This window comes from Oryzias latipes, chromosome 12, assembly GCF_053564925.1.
Source record: "Oryzias latipes strain Hd-rR chromosome 12, Olatipes_Hd-rR_3.1".
NCBI classification, from domain to species: Eukaryota; Metazoa; Chordata; class Actinopteri; order Beloniformes; family Adrianichthyidae; genus Oryzias; species Oryzias latipes.
In genome coordinates this window covers 19,555,948-19,578,489 of record NC_136248.1, presented here as the reverse complement: position 1 = coordinate 19,578,489, position 22,542 = coordinate 19,555,948, and the positions used below count along the sequence as shown (strand labels likewise).

The following is a 22,542-nucleotide window of genomic DNA, read 5'->3' as shown; positions in this document are numbered from 1 at the left end:
AAGATCAAGATGGAGAATGAAAGGTTAGCAGGTAGACAGACAGGCAGACAGACAGGAAGAGAGAGTGAAGTCTCCACAGACCAGACAGTCTTAATGAAAGAGACATATGTACAGCCATTAGTGCTATTACAGGGGTCAACTACAAATGGTCTGGGTACTCCCTGTTCCATTATCTGGCATACATAATGGCAGAGTGTCAAGCTGTGTTAGACATTAGGGCACACACAGACACACAACACTTACACTAAGTGCTACATTGAAGGGACACATCTTTTGTGAAAGGTCAGAACTTTAACCGCACGCTCCTAATTAAAATAAATTCTTCATTTGTTCCATTCTAGTTAACTAAGCATGAAGCTGAAAACATCCGCAGAGTGGATGTTAATTTCCCATCAGCCTATACATTTGTAAAATCTGAAACTTCTAAATTTTTTCCTATGTTCCTAACTTGGCAAATCGAGGCTTCTGCTGTGGACAGAAAAACGTCCCTCTTCTAAGTCATGTAGAAACGGTTTTTTTTGAGAATAGCTACATATTGTTCAGTGGTTGCTGAGTGAAGTTTTCTTAGTTTCTGATCAATTATTCTGAATAAATGTGCAAGAAAGTCATGTTTATAATGAATTTAAAATAAGTGCCTCTGGCTACATTTTGGTCAGTATCTATTCATTTTGAAAATTTTAGATATTGGAAACATTTTTATCATTTTTGTTCTTAGAAAATTATTTTTCATCTTTGACATTATTGTGGTGAGAAGAATGCAGAGCTGCCTATGTCTTTCCACAGATACATTTTCTTTTCTCTTTTGTTCATAGATACATTTTTCTATAGATGTTTATGCTAGCTTGTGCTTTTAAGGACACTCCAGAGAATTTGTATTCATATTAGATGATCTCTCTTTTCTAAAAACTGTACATTCTTAACTCTTGTGCTATCCTATGACCCCATCCTTACATTGACGTGTTCTCCCTACCATGACAAAGGTGGATAAAGGTAAAGAGGATTTCATGTAATCCATAGACACCAGTGAGGATCACAAATCACTGAAGAAAAGGTTCAGCACACTGTCTTGTGGGGTCTAGATGACCCAACTCCCAATGTTAAAGTGCCTAGGATAGCAAAAGGGTTAAAGTAGGTACAGCGTTCTGTTTAAAGATCACAAAATCCAAATGTCTCTTTACACAAGCACCTATTTTTGCATTTCAAAAACATACTGTTTACCGATAAGTTCTTTTCCCATAAACTTGCAGAACCGACTTGAGGCTTACTTTTTATGAAAGTTGATGTAACATAATTTACATTCGGATTCACACTGAAACACAGTTGACCCACTGTTGACATAACAAAGAAATAACGTTGTTTGCTGTGAGAATGAGGTACTTTGGTTCTTGTAAATTCAAAGACTCCTTGTAAGGAAGAACAATAACACATATTTGTCCTAAACAAAAAATACAGAGCTCCCCATATGCTTCAGCATCGATTTTAAGATACTTTTAATGGTTTTCAAATGCCTTAATGGTCTTGCGCCTTCTTATGTATCAGATCTTTTAGTCAAATATGAACCCTTGCGGACCCTGAAATCCTCTGGCACTTGTCTTCTATCCACTTCAGCTTTTACATGAGTTTCCATTATTCCTGAGCTCCAGTGTTAGAATTTTAGACAGCTGATTGGAGAAGTCCGTGGCTGCTGATGCTTTTAAGAAGAAATAAAACAGTCAGGGCATCTCAAAAAATACACATCTGACAAGCTGATTATTGTAAAATGTTCCCTAAAACATGGATATCTGACTTGGGGAACAGTCAAAAAAAGGAAAAAGGAAAATGTCTGTTCTGTTAGATTTAATTTGCCTCCCAATGTCTCAGTGTAACAATGGAGTGCCTCTGAGCAAAAATACAATGTTGTACATCCATTTCTCAAATATAATCAACGCAAAAATATTAGGTAACGCTTTCTTTTACAGTACAGTACTTACAGTGTACTTAAGTGGTATTTACATGGTACTTATTGTGTAACTACTGGGTACTTACATGGTACTTTTTATGGAATTTACTGGGTACTTACAGTGTGTTTACATGGTACTTTCTAAGGTACTTTACTGGGTACTTACATGGTACTTTTTGTGTCTACTCTGTACTTACATAGTACTTACTGTGTATTTATATGGTACTATTTGGTTCATACCTATGTGGTACATACTGGGTATTTATAATATTTTTACTGGGTATTAACATGTTGTGCAAAGGTGTCTTTTATGGTACTTACCACATGTAAGAACAAGGTAAGTAGAAATAAAGTACCTTGACCTTTAGGTCTGCACTCGCTGCATGTTTCATGGTATTTACCATGAATTTACCACAGAAACTACCCCTTAAGTACAATGAAACTGTACTGTAAAAGAAAGTCAGTCCTATTTCCACTCAACTACATGGTACTTTCATTACTAAATACCAGGTATGTACACTTGAATATTACTTGGTACTTACCCCTTAAGTACAATGAAACTGTACTGTAAAAGAAAGTCAGTCCTATTTCCACTCTATTACATGGTACTTTCAGTAGTAAATGCTGGGTATGTTCACGTATTACCTTCCTGTACAGTGTACATACACACTTGGTCTTCTGACCTCACCAAATGAGACAATGCTAACTTGTTGGTAAGGGTAAAGTAACTGCATTGTAAAAACATGTTCTGGCCTGATTACTTCTTGTAACATGAAAGAGAAACAAGACAGCAGTGAAAACAACAATCTTTAATATGATACATGTCTGCAGCGTACAAAGAGTCATCACAATAAAATTTGTTTTAAGTACAAAACAGTGCAATGGAGCATTCCAAAAAACACATTATTGGCCTGAGGGTCGTGCTTTTTTTCCATCAAAATTCCTTCAGCAGAGTTTGGTAACAGTGCAGGACTTCTTCAGGGTTTGTAACTGCAAGAAAATTCACAATAAAAGCTCAAATGAACATAAAAAGCATAACGACTTTGATTAAATAAAAAATACATTTTACTTATTTAATCATTTCTATAATGAGTTTGATAAATCTCTGTGAATTCTTTATCGCTTTGAATGTAATGCTTGAAATTAATCAATTATCCTCATTTATAAACATGATAGATTATTCACAACTTTAAATTTTAGTTATATAAACAAGAACAACAAAAAAGAAATCAAAGGAAAAAAAATCTAAATTACCATAAGAAAATCAAATTTGTTTTTGACAAAAGTAATGTTTTAATAGGCAATTGCTGTGTGTATTTATTCTTTATAAGTATTATTCGCACCTATATTTTGCATTAGCATGAAAAACATTGCAGTGTAAAAGAAAAGGAAAAAAAGAAATAAATAGGCAATTTCAAAGTCAACACAGTTATTCACAAAAATATATTTTAATTTTCAAACAGTTACATTCACTGTTGGGTGGTATTGTTGTCTCTATCATATTTGAAAATAAACAAATAAATAAAAATAAAATAAAAAACGGCGAAAGAAAAGAAAATGGGGAAAATGCAGTTAAACTCTTCATTAATGTAAATATGTCCACTTGGAGGAATTAACTTAGTTTAGCTTACTCTCCTGTGGCTTCACGGATTGGTCTGGGATGTCTTCTTCACCATAGCTGATCTACAGCGGTAAAGACGGAAGTACGTCATCATTATTTTAAATAAACGCCTTTCTTTGATTTTCCCAGAAAGAGCACAGAGCCACAGACTTATTTCGGCTACGTGCTTGTTTTACAGGTGCCCCTCTCCTGGTAAGTAACAACAATGTTTGTAGATTTTCATTACAAACTTTGAAAATTTATACATGAAATAACTGAATTATTGCAGTAAATTAGCAGACGTGCTCTTACGTCACGTTTCAAACACAGAGATAGCGGCTTGAAATCACGAGGTTAGCTTCTTTATAAAGTTTAATCAGTTTAAATATTTACATGTAATTTATCCAATGTTTAAAAAACAAAAACAATGGTTTACCTTCCAGATTAAGAGAAATTCAAACTGTTGCGCGCGCCTCGAGGCTCTCCGGATTAATGCACGTTCACTTTGGGGGTAGTTGTGCTGCATTCAAGTGCGCTGGGAATTTGCAACTTTACTCGCCCCGAACTACTTAACAAAAACACACACTCGGGGTGTTTTTAGTATTAAAAGTAAATATTTAGCTTAGTTGTTTTACATATTTTCCTGACATTATATATTAAAACAAGTTCATGTTTAGAACAATATTTTATAAAAAAAGTTTAGTTTTGAATATTTTATTATCATGTTTATAAATGAGGACAATTGATTAATTTCAAGCATTACAGTCAAAGCGATAAAGAATTCACAGAGATTTATCAAACTCATTATAGAACTGATTAAATAAGTAAAATGTATTTTTTATTTAATCAAAGTCGTTATGCTTTTTATGTTCATTTGAGCTTTTATTGTGAATTTTATTGCAGTTACAAACCCTGAAGAAGTCCTGCACTGTTACCAAACTCTGCTGAAGGAATTTTGATGGACAAAAAGCACGACCCTCAGGCCAATAATGTGTTTTTTGGAATGCTCCATTGCACTGTTTTGTACTTAAAACATATTTCATTGTGATGACACTTTGTACGCTGCAGACATGTATCATATTAAAGATTGTTGTTTTCACTGCTGTCTTGTTTCTCTTTCATGTTACAAGAAGTAATCAGGCCAGAACATGTTTTTACAATGCAGTTACTTTACCCTTACCAACAAGTTAGCATTGTCTCATTTGGTGAGGTCAGAAGACCAAGTGTGTATGTACACTGGACAGGAAGGTAATACGTGTACATACCCAGCATTTACTACTGAAAGTACCATGTAATAGAGTGGAAATAGGACTGACTTTCTTTTACAGTACAGTTTCATTTTACTTAAGGGGTAAGTACCAAGTAATATTCAAGTGTACATACCTGGTATTTAGTAATGAAAGTACCATGTAGTTGAGTGGAAATAGGACTGACTTTCTTTTACAGTACAGTTTCAGTGTACTTAAGGGGTAAGTACCAAGTAATATTCAAGTGTACATACCTGGTATTTAGTAATGAAAGTACCATGTAGTTGAGTGGAAATAGGGCTGACTTTCTTTTACAGCACAGTTTCATTGTACTTAAGGGGTAAGTACCAAGTAATATTCAAGTGTACATACCTGGTATTTAGTAATGAAAGTACCATGTAGTTGAGTGGAAATAGGGCTGACTTTCTTTTACAGTCCAGTTTCAGTGTACTTAAGGGGTAGTTTCTGTGGTAAATTCATGGTAAATACCATGAAACATGCAGCGAGTGCAGACCTAAAGGTCAAGGTACTTTATTTCTACTTACCTTGTTCTTACATGTGGTAAGTACCATAAAAGACACCTTTGCACAACATGTTAATACCCAGTAAAAATATTATAAATACCCAGTATGTACCACATAGGTATGAACCAAATAGTACCATATAAATACACAGTAAGTACCATGTAAGTACAGAGTAGACACAAAAAGTACCATGTAAGTACCCAGTAAAGTACCATAGAAAGTACCATGTAAGTACCCTGAAAGTACCCAGTAGTTACACAATAAGTACCATGTAAATACCACTTAAGTACACTGTAAGTACTGTACTGTAAAAGAAAGCGTTACCAAATATTACTTTAAGTTTCATAGAAGAACCAAAGTAAATGATAAAATAATAAATAAAATAATATCATATTTGTACTCTAAATACTAAAAGATTTTAAATTTTGGATTTAAATGGAAAAGAGTCTCATAACTCCCAAATATATAATAGGTTTATTTCCTACCCATTAAAAGTATTGTTTTTGGTGAGAAGTTGAGTTATGGATTCTAAAATATGTTTTGCCCTTTTTAAAATGTTTATTTAAGACTTAGTTTAAGATAAAATAGCCATCAAAGCATGTTTAGTTAGTTCTGCTAAAATCTCAATAATCTTCTTGTCTGCCTTGTAGGATGTGGTGGTAGTAGGAGAGGAAAATTTCACCACACCGTGCTACGTCCAAATGGATGACGAGGCTTGCCACATCCTGACAGAGACGCTGGGTACATACTGCCTGGTGGGACAGTCTTTAAGCGCAGCCACTATCAAGCGGCTCAAACTAGCCATCTTTGGTCCTGTGACCTGTGCCGCCATGGAGTATCACATCAGAGTCTACTGCCTGGACGACACACAGGATGCACTCAAGGTAAAAGTGCCTTTTCTGGTTCAGCATGTAGATGTTGTCAGTGAGACGGATAGTTGGAGAAACTGAATAAGAGCTCTCCAGGAGTAAAGATCTTTAACATCCACTAAAGATGTGTATCTTTCAGAATCTTAACATGAATAAAGTCCACTTGTTTTAATAGGAGGTGCTTCAAATGGAGAAACAGATGGGTGGAAAATTGTTGGATGAACCAAAGACTCTCAGCTTCAAAGACAGCACCCACAACCTGAGACTTTCCATCCATGATGTTCCCCACATGATGTGGAAGAGCAAACTACTAGCCAAATACCAGGTAAAGCAGTAACATCTTCAAAATAGGAGTAATAAATGCAGAAGCTGTGTTCTGATGCAGCTACTCTTTGCAGGAGCTGTCTTTTCAGCAGGTATGGAGCGGTTCACAGAGGAATCTCCACTGCTGCTTCACTCTGGAGAGGTTCTCCACTAGCACCGTGGATCTGACCTGTAAGATATGTGTGCGGCAAGTAGAGGGAGAAGGACAGATTTTTCAGCTAGACACAACACTGTCTGAGGTGAGCTTTACTACTGAACCCTCAACATTTCTTCAGCCACATTTATCAGATTAGATCTAACCGAGGTTTGCATTTCTAAAATTTAAGCTGTAAAAAACTGATTGTAAACTTTGTTAGGTTTTTTTTCTTAATCCAAAGCAATAATAAATGAAACACTTGAATAATTCATTATTTTTCCAGTAAAACTTTTTGGTGGGAAGCCTAACCTTTGCGCTAACAGCACCTTTTCTCTAATACCAGCCGAGGCAGATAGAAGAGAGGTGCATGGGTAATAATACACCCAAGTCTTGTTTTACATTCTTTTCATGAAATCTGATCTTGAAAAGCGTGTTTGAGGTATGAAGGAATACTAAGCTCTGTTCTTAGTAATAAATGAAAAATTGTACAGCCAGTAAGCAGCTGTTTATTTGTGTACGGGTGTTGATTTTTGTGTTTGGAGCGTCAATGACCTTTAATCTAATTTTAATATAAAAGGTTGTTTTCCTCTGCTATAAATTTATCATATTTATGATGTTCTTTTATTATGTCTTAAAGAAATGTCACCACTGATTCCATTGTCCTGCAATTTTTCCTGTCCCTTCCCTGCAGGATTCGCAGAGCATTGACACCTCCCTGCTGGATCCTGCCAGTAACATCACAACACTGGTGGGGCCAAACGCCTTTCGCATCCCTGTTTCCATTCGGCAGAAGCTGTGCAGCAGCCTGGATGCGCCTCAGACCAGAGGGAATGACTGGCGGATGTTGGCCCACAAACTCAACCTTGACAGGTGGGAAGAGAAGCGAAGTTGTGACTCACATTAAAACACGGACTGATGACATTTCGCCTGCAGGAAGTCGCTGCCTCGAGTGAGACAATGACTCAACCGAGTGGCCTTTTCTGATCAACAGGCAGTTGTCAGCCTGCGCTTATTTATTAAACTCAGTCAAATCTATCTTTAAGAAGTAATAATAAAAAAAAGTTTCCCAGACCTAAACATCAACTATACATTTTGATCAGAAAAGGGGATAAAGATCAAATGTGGAAAAATGCATTTTTTAATTTAGGCTGTTCAGAATAATTGGGACAATCTCTGATAAACATCAGCTGAATTGAGATTAATTGTTCTAGAATGAACTAACACAGACAAAGACAGGAAGATGAAGATACAGAGATGCTCCTTCTCTCAAACCCTCATCACTGCGTCTTTGATTGTCTTGTGAGCATGGGATGGAGGTACAGTGTGCTTCCATTTATAAGGTCCCAGCACAGCAGGGGGGTCTTATCGCAGGCAGCAGCTGCAGACTGACGAGACCGCTCACTGGGTGCAGCACGAGGGAAGCAGAACTAAAGAGCTCACAGAGAGGGCGCTTACATCCTAATGGATACAGAAAACGTCGCTTTTCTATTATTCTCTGTAAAAAAAAGAACATTGTGTAAAAGAATCTGATAATTATTTGGCAAATTAAACCCAAACTGAGCCGGTTATTTGTAGATTTGATTTTCTTCATCTAAGCGTATAAGCAGGCAGCAGTAAATAGGGTCTTCCTACGTCCTTTTAAGGTGTTAGAAAATGTGGATTTGACAGAGAATCACTGAAAAAATCCAAATCCTTTAGTGAATGCCTTCACTTCATGGATTTCAGCTCAAAATCTCTGTGAAATAGTCATCATAATATTTTTATTGATAGAGGCTTAGGGACGACCGCTGAGCGCATTATGGTCCTCAGGACACCCGTCAAACCTGAAGAAAGAATTTGCCTACGGAGGATGTGGCTTTCTCTCTAAAGGCTGAAGTGTCCAGAACTTCAAGTGAAATCAAAAAGAAATTTATGGACACATTTAAAAAAAAGTGCTTTATTTAGGTTTTAGTGCAGATAGCAGAATTTGACTAAACAGAACATATACATGTTATTTATACAATATTTTTACCAGTTTTAGATCTTCTATAATTACATATGGGTTTTGCTTTTAAGAAATCCTACTTTAAATTTGCCTTAAATTAAATCAAAAGATTCAATGAAACTTTAGTGTCATTTGAATTGGATTCACAGAGAATTCTATTTGCCTAGAGTTTTCCTAAAATCTATTCAGACTGAGGAAATAAAGCAAGATCCTCCACAGAAGATTTCATAATGCCTAATTTGCATTCCACTGACAGTGGCCAAATTATCTACAGAGTAGCTTTGTAAGGTTGTGGAGTCAAAATCTAAGTAATCTGATTACTATTGTAAATACCTTAAGACTCCATAATAGCTAGAATGAAAACCACAAGGATTTGAAACACATTTCAGTCCACAGGGAAAATTCCCGTGTGGAAATTATTTAAGTATTTAACTGTTAGATGAAGTTAAAAAGAGGTGCAACAGACTCAAATGTGTATTAATATCAAGTCTCCACATTAAGTAAATCTTTTCAGATGTATTAAAAAGAGTCGTGAAAGGTTGTAAAGATAGTCATCTGTAGATTGATACGCTTTTGCTGTATTCCAAAGAAATTAGCTTCTTTTTTTTTCTATTAACTTTTAAAAGATTTCCTTTGTGTCTATTGGAACCTCTTAAGGCCTGAGCTAATATTTGAGTTAACCTTCTGAACGTGTAGTCAGTGGGATCCAGTTAAGCTCAATTAACTATCGTAGTAAAATAACTCAAAATGAGATGCATGTGGATGCCAGGTCCTAAGAGGTTAAATCTGATCATTACATTAGAGAGATTTGAGAGGCTCTTTTACTACTTTTTCTTTTAATAATTTCTTTCAGTTAATAATTAATAAGCAGAGCATGAAAATGTCAGATTTGAAAGAAAAAAAAACAGAGGCACATTAATGTCACAGCTTTTAACCTAGTCTTCTCCATCTGTGTCACAATCCAGGTATCTAAACTACTTTGCAACTAAATCCAGTCCTACTGGAGTCATCCTGGACTTGTGGGAGGCCCAGCATTTTCCTGACGGGAACCTAAGTCGCCTTGCCCAAGTCTTGGAAGAGATGGGACGCCATGACAGCCTTGTTCCCGCAGTGTTTGAGCACTGAAACCTGTCCATCTGAGTGTGTAATATTCAAGAGGAAGAAGATTTGAAAAAAAAACAAAAAAGACGACCGGAGGGGGGGGCTCCCTGCTTCGGAAGAAAAAAAACAGAGAAGACAGTTATTTGGCATTTCCGTGATGCTCTTTAACGCTCAGAAATGCTGCCTGAGTGTGCACTCAAAGTATAAAGATGATAGGAAAAAGCCAGGTCTGCTCAACCATGACCTAGTTAAACATTGGCACCACTGGTGGATGTAAAAATCTTGACAGTAAAACATCTTTGCCAGTCATTTCTCTGGCTATTCCTCCCCCTCTGGTACAAACCATTTGATATTTTTGGCTCTGGTTTCCTTGGAAACAGCCGTTTGGTGATTTGGATGGACTGTGCAGATGTGACTGATGCCCTCACAGCGTAAAAGTGTTAAAGACACACTATGAAAGGTCAGAGGATCAAAGCATGAAGACTCGGATCGGAGCAAGAATCTCCAACTCTTCAGTTTCCATAGCAACACCAAGGACATATATGTGTTCCTTGATGAAATCATATTTAATAAATGCCTATTTATACGTATCCTTTTTTGTTTCCGTCTGTTTATGAATACTTTGAGTGCTTTCGTTTTGCTGTCTTTTCCGTTTGTTTTTTTGTATTCTAGCCCCACCTGGTGGACTTCTGGTGCCACAAAGGCTCATCCGGTTGACCATATAAATACGAACAAAGGGAAATAATTTTGTGCGTTACTGTTGTAACTACTATTATTACATTTTAGCCAAATATAATAATTGAATTTCAAACTTTTTTTGACTTATTTACTTTAATTTTGATTGTGTTGCATTGCTGTTTTTTACTGTTTGGTTAAATATTTTCTTTTTGCATTAGATCATTCGGTACACAGGAGAGATCAAGAATATGCCCCACGCTATAAAAATGAACGACTCCACTAATGTCTATACTGTTTGATTACCTTTTCATACCAGCAGAGAAAATTACTGTTAAAACAAGTAAGTCTATTTTTGCAGGAGCGGTGAAACTTAAAGGAGCTGCTTTTTACCAAATAACTGACTGAAAATGTTAACTGAATACGTGATGGATTGGTGTTGTGCTGAAGAAAGTGGCATTTATTTGTACCTTTGGAGGGAAGTTTTAACTTAAAGTTTGTACATTAAATGACAGAAGCCATCAAGGGAATGAGACTGATTATGTGCATAAAAATGACAGCTGTAAATGAATTCTGTTAACGCAGCAACGCTTGAAAAAGTTCAAGTGTTACTTTTTTTGTTTTGTTTTGCTGTTAATGTTTTTGTAAAGTTGTCTATGCAAACTTTGCATCCTTCTGAAACAATCTTTCCATCCTCGGTGGGCCAGGCTTTACATTCCACGAGTCAGCTTCATGAATATTGTGTACTATGAGAATGTCTAACGAGGCTCCTTGTAACAGCTCGCGTCTTATGTCAAGTTTATTGTACAAAGTGTAAGAAAGAATTTTTAAGACTAATAATAAATTATATTTATATGCAACATTAAACTGGGACATGTTTATCTGAATGACCACACTGCAGCAGGATCCTCCAAACAGTTTTAATCGGGGAGCATTATTCAGGACACATCATTCCAGACGTTCATTAAAATGATGTCAAACTCAGTTGGAGTAAAGTCAAACAAGTTTTCAGCTTTTAAAGTTTACTGAAAAAAATATTTTTAATATTAAAACAATACCATTTTTAGAAATTCTTTTTTATATAAAAGTTATGTAAACCATACTTTTTTTTCCTCCTGCAAAATAATAAAACTTAGAGGTCAGAGAGCTTGAACTGAACTTCTTCAGGTGGTCCTCTGTGGGGGTTTAACTTTCCATGCATGAAGTCCCCCCAAAAAAAGAATAAAATGTCTCCCAGAAAACAAATGCTCACAATATGGCTTTTAAAGCAGTGTGAGAACTCCCTCTGTCCCACCTGATCAGAGGGTTTTTAGTACTCACCTGCAGCGGTTCTTTAAATATTCGTCCATCTGGACAGTCTGGATCTGCAGCTTTCACGGAAAGCACAACTTAAACTGTTGGTCTGAAGCAGAGCGTTCTTCAAACAATGAAAGAGCTCATCTTCTGTGACACATCAAAATCTCCTGCTTCTGATTGTTCCTGGCTCCAAGGTGACCGGTTATCCCACCTGTCAGTCTCCTTTATTCCATCCTTCAGTCTCTCGTTGTTCCCTTTCTTCTGCTGGCCAGTATAAGTGGTCTGTGCCAGTGGCAATGACAAGTCTACGAGTGATGAAAGCGCCTCTTCTGACTCCGTCACAGTTTGATGTCTTGGGATTCTAACATCTTCGCCACAGTCTTCCTCACCCGCAAGGCTGTTAGGCGACAGGCTGGGTTGTGAGCCCAACACTCTGACATCAGCTTCCCCATCTGTCTTAGACACTGAAGACACACATGTTCATGCATGTTAAAAAAAAAAAAAAACCACACACATCACTTTAGAACATTAACATTAGATGTTGGGCAAGTACAACTTTTACCCCTTGTGCTATCTTAGATAACCCCACCCTTACATTGACGTGTTCTCCCTACCATGACAAAGGTGGAAATAGATGGAGAAGATTTCATGTAAACCATGGACACCAGTGAAGATCAAAAATCATTGAAGATGATTCGTGTCTAGATGACCCAACTACCAATGTTAAAGTGCCTAGGATAGCACAAGGGATAAATGAGTTTATGCACACACAAAAACAACTTTTTTTTTACAATAATAACTTTCTAAACTGGTAAATTAATTTTGTTTAAAGTCATCACCTTTCACAACAACAGGAAAAGTTTCACTGCCCATGAAAAGCTATTTTTTCTTCTTCAGAGAAAAATGTATAGTTTAATGTTATAAAATCCTGTCAGTCACATAGGAACTACTATTTTATGCAGTGTTTAAGCCACAACCTTTAAAACAGGTTAAAAGAGATTCAGCAGTTTTTTAAAATAAATCACCAAAGCTGCTTTTGGGGCTTCGTGGGTTTGACTCCCTTTAGATCGTCACTCATTAGAACTGAAATGTCTTTAGAGCAGAAATGATCTGTTTTACCACAAATGAAGAAGTTGTTGATGATATAAAAAAGCACACATTTAGATTCAATGTCACTTTTAGTGAAATATATTTCTTTCTACATTGTAAGGAAATTCTAAATGTTGAATATTAGGAGTTATTTCAGAATTCCCTCAATGGCAATTGTGTTGTTCTGTATATGAAGCAACACCTTTACATTTTAGAAAATATGTTATTGGTTTTAATAGACAGCAGAAGTAGTTCTCATTGCCAAATGATATTTAAATCTGACAGCAGTGGATTCAGTTTATTTTTCTTGAACAAAAGTTTGGTTGTGCAAGCTTTGTTTTCTCAGACTGAAGTTGGATGTTTCACTAAGCTCTTTTTTTGTTTTTATACAGCCTTGTGTGTTTGTAACTGACGTAAGCATTAGAAAGTGTGCGATGAAGTACAGTTTGGAAAATAGATGTGCTTCTTTCAAATTTAAAGATCTGCTTCAGATGAAAAATGCAGATAATGTCAGTGATGTGTAGCTACAGCTGAGGTTATTTGGCTCAAAACTGTAGTTTCTGTATTTCCAAAGAGGCACATTTTTAGGTTATTTTCCTTAATCTCCCTTAACAAAAAAACAGCTTCATACTAAACAGCAGGTTTAAACTTTTTTGCTGTTGAAAAACTAGTGTTCCACAGTAGGTGACTTTCATATTATGATCATATGATTGCAGTGTTCACAAAGGGGGGATAATTTCACCTAAAACTGCAAAAAAAAAAAAAAAAAAAGAAGGTCCTGTTTACAAAGTATTTGTCTTCTTATGAATCTACCCTTTTTTAATTGCAATCATGCTAGTCAAGTTTAACAAACTAACCAAAAACATTCAAATAAGAATAGTACCTCATTGCTCCAATGATTAACAAATAAAGGTCTCTGCTTCTTTATGCAAACAACTTCTCTCATGTCCTCATAGGACGGGTCGGTGGGCACGAGGTCATAATAGGGCAGCTGATAATCCTCCACAATGCCTGCAGGAACAGTAGGATGAGTAACTTCTTATCACACATGTAAAATTATTCTGACACGGTTAAAGAAAGTCTTCTCACCCCCAGAGATGCAACGCCGGGCCATCTCCCAAAGGATAAGACCAAAGCTGTACATGTCAGCCATTATAAAAGACTGGAACGTAGTCCTGTTCAAGGTCTCGTCTAACACTTCAGGTGGCATGTAGCGCTTTGTTCCCACTCTCAAGTTAAGAGGGATGTCGACCTCATCTGTGTCACTGAAAGTCAGGATGAAAGCATATGACTTTGTGCTTCACAGCTTACAAAACCTGTCCCTCCATATAAATGAATCTGCACCTTTTGTACTTAACAGCGAGCCCCAAGTCTGCGATGCAGCAGGAGCCGTTCTTCTTGACCAGAATGTTTTTGCTCTTCAGGTCTCGGTGTGCGATGGCAGGCTTGCCCTGAGTGCCGTAGATCTCTGTGTGTAAGTGACAGAGGCCTGAGATAGAGGAGAAGGCCAGCTTGAGCAAAGCCATGACATCTAAGGTGTTAGACTTAAGGTAGTCATACAAGGATCCATTCTCATGGTAGTCTGTAATGAGGTACAGCTGAGTCCACGAGCCTGTTCCTTTAATATCGGCTGCTATGAACCCTGGGAACATGGATAACGAAAACACATGTTCAGTAATTCAACAATAAATACACATATTAGCTCCTCAATCTTATTAAAATATATTTTATCTTCTTGTGGCTTTACCCAGTATGTTGTCATGCCTCATCAGGAAGGTTTGATAGATCTCTGTCTCTCTGAACCAGCTTTCCTCCTCAGTGGTGAAGAAGACTTTCACAGCTACTTTCTCTTCCCTCCATTTTCCCATCCAGACTTCTCCATATCGCCCTTTCCCGATCTGTTTAACCATCTGAATCTGCCTGGCAATGGTGCGCTGAACCTGGTCAGAACATTTGGAAAAAAAGTTTATTCACTCCTAAAAGTTAAAGGCAAAGTTACAGCACATTAACATCCATGACGTAAAAAAAAATTTATCTGACAGATTTGAAAGACTAAATATTTTTAACTATGCCTCAGTTAAAAATTATCAGACTGGAGGCACTTTCTGGGCCAGAATAAAGTAGGAAACACTCTAGATTTGATTGTGCAGTAAATCAAATCATAGACTGATAAACTCACAAAATAATAAGACAACACATTCACCTTTAAGAATAAAGTAATGCAAAGAGTTGGGTGTGTGCAAAACTATATTCCACTAACTATGACATTGTGACATTTTGGGGTAACTGTAGGACTTAAAAATGTGTCTTAAGTTCTGTCTATTGGGTCAGTATTTATTCAAGCTCAACTTTATTGATCTCCATGGGAAATGATACTGATTACAGTAGCTATAAAGAATAAACAACTTGATTTGTTTCTTTTTTCCAAAATTTTTTATTAAAAATGTAAAAATAAATGCTTTACTAGAAATGTAAAAAGACATTGGTCCCTCGTATGTCACAGTTCACCTTTCACGGTCTTGTTGTTTGGCTTCTTTTTTTTCTCAATGCTTGTTTGCACGCTTTTTTTGTTCAGGCACTGTGCTCTGCATCCTGATTGGCTGTAGGCCTTGTCAATCAATCTCCTCTGTGCCATGTCTACTTTACAAAATGCATTCAGAGCTACATAAATCTTTGATCATAAGCAAATCTTTATAAAACTACTTTTTATTCTATAGAACTATGAACTTTGAGAATTTAAACAAGGGAGAAAAGTTTGAAAATGTTCATGCCTGTCTAAGAAAAGTGTAGAAAGTGTGTAGTGAGGAGTTTTACAGCCTTCAAACATCTGGTAAAGTTATTTTTAGAATGTCCCGCTATAAAAGAGGGACCACTGTGAAGGTAATGTACAGAAAATAACTAAATAAATGAGGCAAGTTGAATAACGCCCTCAAAGAGTAAATGCAATTGTTATTGTATGCAGTGAATTGGGTGCTCAGCTTGATTCCGTTACATAGCAGTACATAGACACTTTTATCCAAAGCAACACACAGACTGCTTTTTTGATGTTGATTGAATGCACTCAGTAAACATGTTTGTACGTTTTCTTACCAGCAGAGGGAGTCCTGACCCAGATCCTGACCCAATGCTGCGGGTATGCTCCATCAGGTCCTTCAGAGAATCTCCTGGCGGGATGTAAATCTCATCCTGGTCAAGATCTGCACTGTAGCGTGGTTGTGATGCCTGACGCTTATATCTGCAGCAGAGCATTGTGAGGTTAGATGAAAGAACACATGGAACTTTTGATGGTTAAAGAGCATAAGAGAAGTCTCTTACCTGAAGTAGCACAAGGCAATAATGACTAAGAGGATGCTGCAGAGTGTAACGGAAGTGAAGAGCGCAATGTACTGGATACTGCTGTTCATGAACTCTGGAAAATATAAGAAAAAGATCTTAGTTACAGTTTTTAAAGACCCACTTTGATGAAAATAAAGCTTTTGGTGTTATTTACATTTTCTTGTGTCAAGGATGATGATGGAGGACATATACAATGAAAACTAAGTTTAAAATTTCATTTTTGAGTATTTCTTTATTCAAATGGTTGTGAACCAGAGGCATACACAAAAAATGCCATTGGAAAAAGCTTGTAGCTGTGACATGGAACCTACTACGGCAGGGGTGTCAAACTCATTTTCACCGAGGGCCACATCAGCATAGCGGTTGTCCTTAACCCTTGTGCTATCCTAGGCACTTTAACATTGGGAGTTGGGTCATCTGGACCCACTAGACAGTGCGCTGAACCTTTTTTCTTCAATGATATGTGATCTGCACTGGTGTCCATGGATTACATGAAATCTTTCCACCTTTATCCACTTTTGTCATGGTAGGAATAACACGTCAAAGTAAGGGTGGGGTCATCTAAGATAGCACAAGGGTTAAAGGGCCAAAAAATAACTTATAGATGTAACTAAATGTTATGAAAAATAAATGTAACTACGTACTCAATGTTAAATAACTCGTCATTTATTTATTATAACTTTTTAAAGTGACAATTACAGTAGCATAGAAAACGTTTGTTTGCTTGTTACTCTAGCATAAATCCTTTTCAATTTGATTCTGTCAGGTTAGGTTATATGGACAGTGTTTAAGTCCTAATGCATAGTTACCCAATCCATGTTTCAAGTTTGATTCCCCCTAGATATGAATAAATACACATCAATTTTTATTTTTTATTTTAAGAAATAAAAAACTTTTATTTTCTTGTGGGCCACATGATATGACATGGCGGGCCACATTTGACCCGCGGGTCTTGAGGGTGACATGTGTACTACGGCAAGCCACAGGCTCCCTGCTCCACTCCATTCTGATGCATCCCATGTCAGACAAGTACATCAATGCACGTCTTCGTTTTCCTCGTCTGAGCTGCAATCTGGCTCAAAACTGTACGACTGGATAGCTCTAACATTGCTCGCCATTTTTGCTGCACCGCTAATGTTGTGAGGGGCTGTGAGCTAGCGTGAAAATGTATAAACACATGGATGATGGGAAGGGGAGACGGGCTCACCCTTTGCCAACAGAGGTGATTTAGTTCATTGTCATCTGCTTCAGTATTACTAGAACTTTCCTCAGCAGGGACATGCTCCTTCTCTCCAGTAGCCGTTATTCTGGCGTTTAGCCCCCGCTCTCACAACGTGTTATCGATCACCTCCCGTTCCTGAACCCCACATATCGCGTGTCGTCCTGACATCGCTACAGAAACCCCAGAGGCCGGCAGCAGCTGTGGGACTCTAGCCTTTCTGCCTCAGTCATGTCAATCAGACACACATACTCAGGTGCAAGATGGTGCTTCTCAGAGAGGAAGATAATGGTGCATTCCTCAGAACAGGTCTGAACACTGCAAGGATGTAACTTACTATGATGATAACCTGATTTTGCATTCTTAATTGATGAATCACGATTGAAAAACAGTAACATTTTACTAAAACAACTATTTCTGCTTGCAATAGCATCCTCAGATGACCCAGACATTTTGGGTTAGTGATATAAATGTTGGTGTCATGCAATGAAAACAACTGAAATATTTTAAACCTCTGCAAGGACTTAACAAATTGGTCTGTTGTTTCTTTATCTTTTTTTGCCAAAGGTCAAACCCAAGTTTCCGTGGTTGTGCAGAAGTGCAGCTGCGAGGTGAAAAAGAAAGAATGTGCATGTGTCAGTTTGTTGTGGATGGACAGATATCTCACATCCGTCCTGAAGCGAGAAACTCAAGCACACCCCTGGGACAGGAGGTCCTTTTCATTAGAGAGTGAGAGAACAAGCCAAGTCTGCAAGCTCTGCTTCACCTGCCTCTCTCCTTCAGCTGACCCCCCATCCCACCCCCCTCCCCAAGCAGCGTGGACCACTTCACTGCAGAACACCACTGTGGTTTGTAGCACTTTAAACTGTCATTCCCCATCACAGACGAGCCCTGAATGAGCTCGCTACTTGAAGCTACTTAGAGTTGGACAGGATTTCAGGATGTGGATGAAGCTACCTGATGTCACAAGCGGGGGGAGCGTTGGGTGGAGGTCTCGGTTGCAGTAGTCCTGATTCGTGCAGCATTCCAGCTTTCTCCACAAGCGCGCACTCCATGAATCCTTGAGCATAAAAAAAGAACGACGTGACCGTTTTTCGCTTTTCTGGCACTGATGAAGATAGATGGATAATTCATATTTACAGGCCTTTAAAAACACTCTTTTGCAACTCATAAGATAAGCCTGATTTAAACAGGGACCATAAAAAGCTGCAGGTCAGGTCATAAGAACTTTACAGCACCTCGTGAAGATGACTGAAACAGACTTACTCTGCACTGGAACTCGGAGCCGGCCAGCGATAAACAACCTGCTGTCAGCACGACTTGACCCACCTCCTCCTCCGTAACCATGGTGAAGCAGAAGCCGTTAGTCCTGGAAAAATATGCATAAAACCGCCATGTAAATCATCAAAGTCTGCAGCTTTGTCACTTGATGTTTACAAGGGATTCTTTGTATGGAATGAATCATTTCAAACAGACATATTTAACTCCACTATACAAACATTTACACAAAAACCCTTGCCTTTCATATTTATAAGGGCTTCTAGCCTCCAAGTATTTAGACGTCCAAGTGTTTGAACAGCTAATGAGTGTAGGGATACTTGTCTTGATAAATAGCTCCTTTAGGGCAAGGCAAAACCAAAAGCATTCACAGTGTTTAGCTTTGCAATATCAAAGTGGATTTACATTGTTCTGATTTTTTAGCTATATTAATATTAAAGTCCCACTCTGTTCATCTTTTGATCCAGACTAAAAGTGTTCCAAGTGGTCTTTTAATTATGATTATGCAGTTTTTGGCCAGAATAAAAAAAACTGTGTTGTTTTCTAGAACGTACTTTCTGCAGAGTGTCAGGGGTTCATTAGAAATTCGCCTCTAGGTTGTGGGAAGGACTGCTAGTGCGTAGAAGGCCCGCCCCCACTTTACATCGTCCATCTAATTAAACTCTCTCCCCCTTTCTTACAGCCACTCACAACCCCAACCTAAGATTATTGGTGCAACAAAAATGGCAAGCAATATTAGGCCTATAGCCAGCCATACAGTTTAGAGCCAGATCCCAACTCAGACTAGGAAAACAAAGCTGTGCATGGATGAATTTGTCTTCAAGTGGATGCATCAGAATGGAGCAGAGCAGGGACAATGCATGTTCCCATAGTAGCATCTACATTACACCTACAAGCTTTTTGGAACATGTTAAATGCCATTTTCATTCAAGTGGATCTTTAGAAAACTTGTTCAAAACCAGAAGTGATGGAAATTAGTTGAAAAGTAACTTTCAAAACCATAAAGGAAGTTTCTTTATTAGTTTTTATGAACAGAAAGGGAGCTTTAAACTAGAACTTTTACATAATTGTTGCACTAAATGACTTTTATAATCAAAGGACTTTACCAAATCTTGATCTACATTTGTGAAACAATATTGATGTTTTTTAAATGCATAGGTTTGGTTTCATTTTTTGTAAACTTCAGGAAAGTTTTACAGTATCACATATCAGGAAAAAGTGACATAACTTGCAGTAAAATCCGCAGAGACTGATCAAATCTGCATTCCGTTCTGCAGAAATGAGATTTTTATATGGTACATGTGCAATGCATTTATTTCAACTTTAAAACAGTCACAGAAATGGACAAACTAACACCAGCGTTAATGAGCTGCTTCTCTGGAGATTACCATTAATAAATTCAGCTAAAGCTAATATTGGTGAACTGATCGGGGGACTGAAAGTCTCTGGGCTATTTCTCTAGAACGGTTATTCATTTCGCTTTCCGATGGCATCAGCTCTGAGCTATTTCATAGTGTGGGTGTGGATGTGTTCTGTACGCAGGTGTGTGTACTCCACCGTACATGCAAGTGTTGTTGACAGAGCCTTCGGGGCACTGCGGGTAGCAGTGGCACCGCAGCGTGTTCTGAACCGAGGCGGTGGCTGTGCTGCTCTCCTCCGCCCTTCGCTCTGATCCATCCTTCCATCCGCTCTTCAGGAGCATGGTCTCCAACATGTTGGCTGTATGGAGAGATGCCACCACAGACTTTAACATGAGGTGAGGTCAGAAAATCCAAAAGTAGCACCAAGTCTAGAACCCGAATCATGAAGTCTTTATTTTTTTTTGTTGTTGTTTTTTGCGCTGCATGTATGGATGTAACATCAAATTTCTGTTAAAGTCTTTAGGTGTGATTTCTATCCATTTTAAGAACCCATTAAATCCCTTTTGAGGTCACCAGGTACCAGCTACTGTCAGGTAAAGGTGAGGTACACCCTGGAGAAGTCACCAGTCTGTTGCAGGGTCACACACTCACATGCACACCTAGCAATTTATAGTCAATTTAAATTCACCAATTGACCTATGAAGCCTGTTTTTGGACTGTGGGAGGAAGCTGGAGTGTCGCCCTTCAGGTCTCATTTAAAAATGGTATTTGAAAGTATCTAAATTTGGTAAAAATGCTTCAATTGAAATATGGAGTTACTTAACTCTGAGAGAATATCACATTTAACATAAATGCATGAATAATTCTTTCGGGTAATGAGTGGTTTTAGGGTAAAATAAGAAAGGAGAATAAAAAAGCCTGACTGATCTTTCAATATAACTCTGTGTTCTTTCAGCCTGATCTGTGTTGCTGTTTCTGCCAGAGGGGAAGTTAGCGGACAAGCTCAAATCCTCCCTCATACAGCCTTGATTTTGGTAACAATTTGACCCTTCTGCAAGCATCACAAACCAAAAAAAGAAAAAACTTTCCACGGGTAGAAATTTACCAGGCAGTTTATCCGAGATAGCCATGTTTTATTTTAACTTTTATTTTAACAGTTTATAGTGATGTTAGGAAAGAGGACTGGGGCAGGTCGTTTTGGAGAGAAATGGACTAGGAAGGCTGACATCTTTGGCTCCATAGCCTTTGTGTGTAATGTGTCATTTTAAAGGTTTAAACAGCTCTTTTTCAAACAAATCAAATTATATCAAAAAAATATTTACAATAAAACACCTTTTGTTTTACTTATACTGAATTTCTGCAACTTTTTGGATATCCAAACCAAGACTTAAAGCCTTTGGTGACAGATCCAAGTTACAGGGGTAGTCTAAATAGTTTCACTTAGGCCTGTAATGTCCGTGATAGTTACACTTCAACTGTTAGAGACAAAATGTGTAGGAAAAAAATATATATATTTTATCATTTTTAAAGAATTTAATTGCATAATGGTGCAGAAAATATGTGCGTGGCCAGTGACAAACGTTCACTTCAATACTAATGTAACCGTGGTCAATTGTTTTTACCAGGTTTGTACATTGACTGTATATGAGAACTGGACCGAATGAGTGTGAAGTTACCCATAGAAGATGACTGAACATTTCTATGGTAACCACGCTCACCAATCAAGAGTGAGTTTGTTGGAAGTCCACACTGAAGCTACTTAAAAGCGGCTCAAGAGAATCTATCAATCAAACATATTGAATGTACGATGCAAGACTAAGCTTACTGAGGAATCTGATAGGTCAGTTTATAACTTAAATAACTGGCAGTACAGTAAGAATATCATACAACAAATTAGGATTAACAAGAACATGTTAAAAAGGTAGCAGATCAAGAAAGGTTTTTTTCTGACAAATAAAATGCCTGGCTAATTTATTATTTCTCTATAGGAGTCTATGGGATTTTGGAGCCAGCAGGTACTTCCTGTTTAGAATGTGTGTGTGTGTGTGTGGGGGGGGGGGGGGGGTCACTCAGTCCAGTTATCATGTACAAACAATTGGTTTCCACACCACAGCTGCTATTTTGGTCCATAAGCCCACGTAGATCTACTCAAAAGTTGTGATGTTTTGAAGCTGTCACTGGGGAATACGGAGTGGGGGCCGGTTTAGCTCGTGCTGGTTTGCGGGGCCTTCCGTCCGTGTGACCAGGGTTCGATTCCGGGCTGCTCCCTATTCCCTTCTCTGCTGCTGTGCCGGTCCCAAGCCCGGTTGGATTGAGAGGGTTGGGTCAGGAAGGGCCTCCAGCGTAAAACATTGCCAAGTTAACCATGCGACTCATACTCGTGGGAGGGTTGTTTCGCTGTGCAAACCATGATGGGTAAAGCCGAAAGTGAAAGAAGACTGGGGAATACGGAGTGGATTGAGGAACAGAATCCTCCTTTGGATCATCCAGATGGTATCTGGTAAACTCAACACATTGTGTTGGCTTAAGCAGGGGGACTTTCAACACAGCTGGATTTACTAACA

General features: G+C 37.9%; 2 protein-coding genes and 2 long non-coding RNA genes across 8 annotated transcripts in view; 2 read left to right on the top strand and 2 right to left on the bottom strand.

The window, feature by feature from the left end:
• The window catches only part of unc5cb (unc-5 netrin receptor Cb), a 129,222-nt gene extending 117,956 nt beyond the window's left edge, over positions 1-11,266 (top strand). For all 5 annotated transcript variants that reach the window (XM_011481791.4, XM_078956276.1, XM_078956275.1 and 2 more), the window contains 5 exons: positions 5,961-6,194; positions 6,355-6,504; positions 6,578-6,742; positions 7,331-7,509; positions 9,589-11,266. In XM_011481791.4, coding sequence (XP_011480093.1) covers positions 5,961-6,194; positions 6,355-6,504; positions 6,578-6,742; positions 7,331-7,509; positions 9,589-9,748 — 888 coding nt within the window. In that variant the 3' untranslated portion in view covers positions 9,749-11,266. The remainder of the gene's footprint in view (positions 1-5,960; positions 6,195-6,354; positions 6,505-6,577; positions 6,743-7,330; positions 7,510-9,588) is intronic.
• Positions 2,734-4,067, bottom strand: LOC144996636 (uncharacterized). Its single transcript, XR_013659530.1, has 3 exons — positions 3,976-4,067; positions 3,571-3,622; positions 2,734-2,929 (listed from the first exon to the last, which is right to left on the bottom strand). It is a non-coding gene; the product is annotated as an uncharacterized LOC144996636 (long non-coding RNA).
• LOC144996637 (uncharacterized) lies at positions 3,645-4,638 on the top strand. The gene is made up of 2 exons (XR_013659531.1): positions 3,645-3,752; positions 4,443-4,638. It is a non-coding gene; the product is annotated as an uncharacterized LOC144996637 (long non-coding RNA).
• A 39-nt stretch (positions 11,267-11,305) lies between the features above and the next one.
• bmpr1bb (bone morphogenetic protein receptor, type IBb) overlaps positions 11,306-22,542 on the bottom strand; it is a 55,689-nt gene continuing 44,452 nt past the window's right edge. Inside the window, exons 5-14 of the mRNA XM_004074775.4 lie at positions 20,180-20,336; positions 18,606-18,708; positions 18,297-18,399; positions 16,100-16,193; positions 15,875-16,019; positions 14,532-14,724; positions 14,129-14,426; positions 13,874-14,049; positions 13,668-13,795; positions 11,306-12,159 (exon numbers count right to left, since the gene is read on the bottom strand). Of these exons, the coding sequence (XP_004074823.1) occupies positions 12,034-12,159; positions 13,668-13,795; positions 13,874-14,049; positions 14,129-14,426; positions 14,532-14,724; positions 15,875-16,019; positions 16,100-16,193; positions 18,297-18,399; positions 18,606-18,708; positions 20,180-20,336 (1,523 nt within the window). The 3' untranslated portion in view covers positions 11,306-12,033. The remainder of the gene's footprint in view (positions 12,160-13,667; positions 13,796-13,873; positions 14,050-14,128; positions 14,427-14,531; positions 14,725-15,874; positions 16,020-16,099; positions 16,194-18,296; positions 18,400-18,605; positions 18,709-20,179; positions 20,337-22,542) is intronic.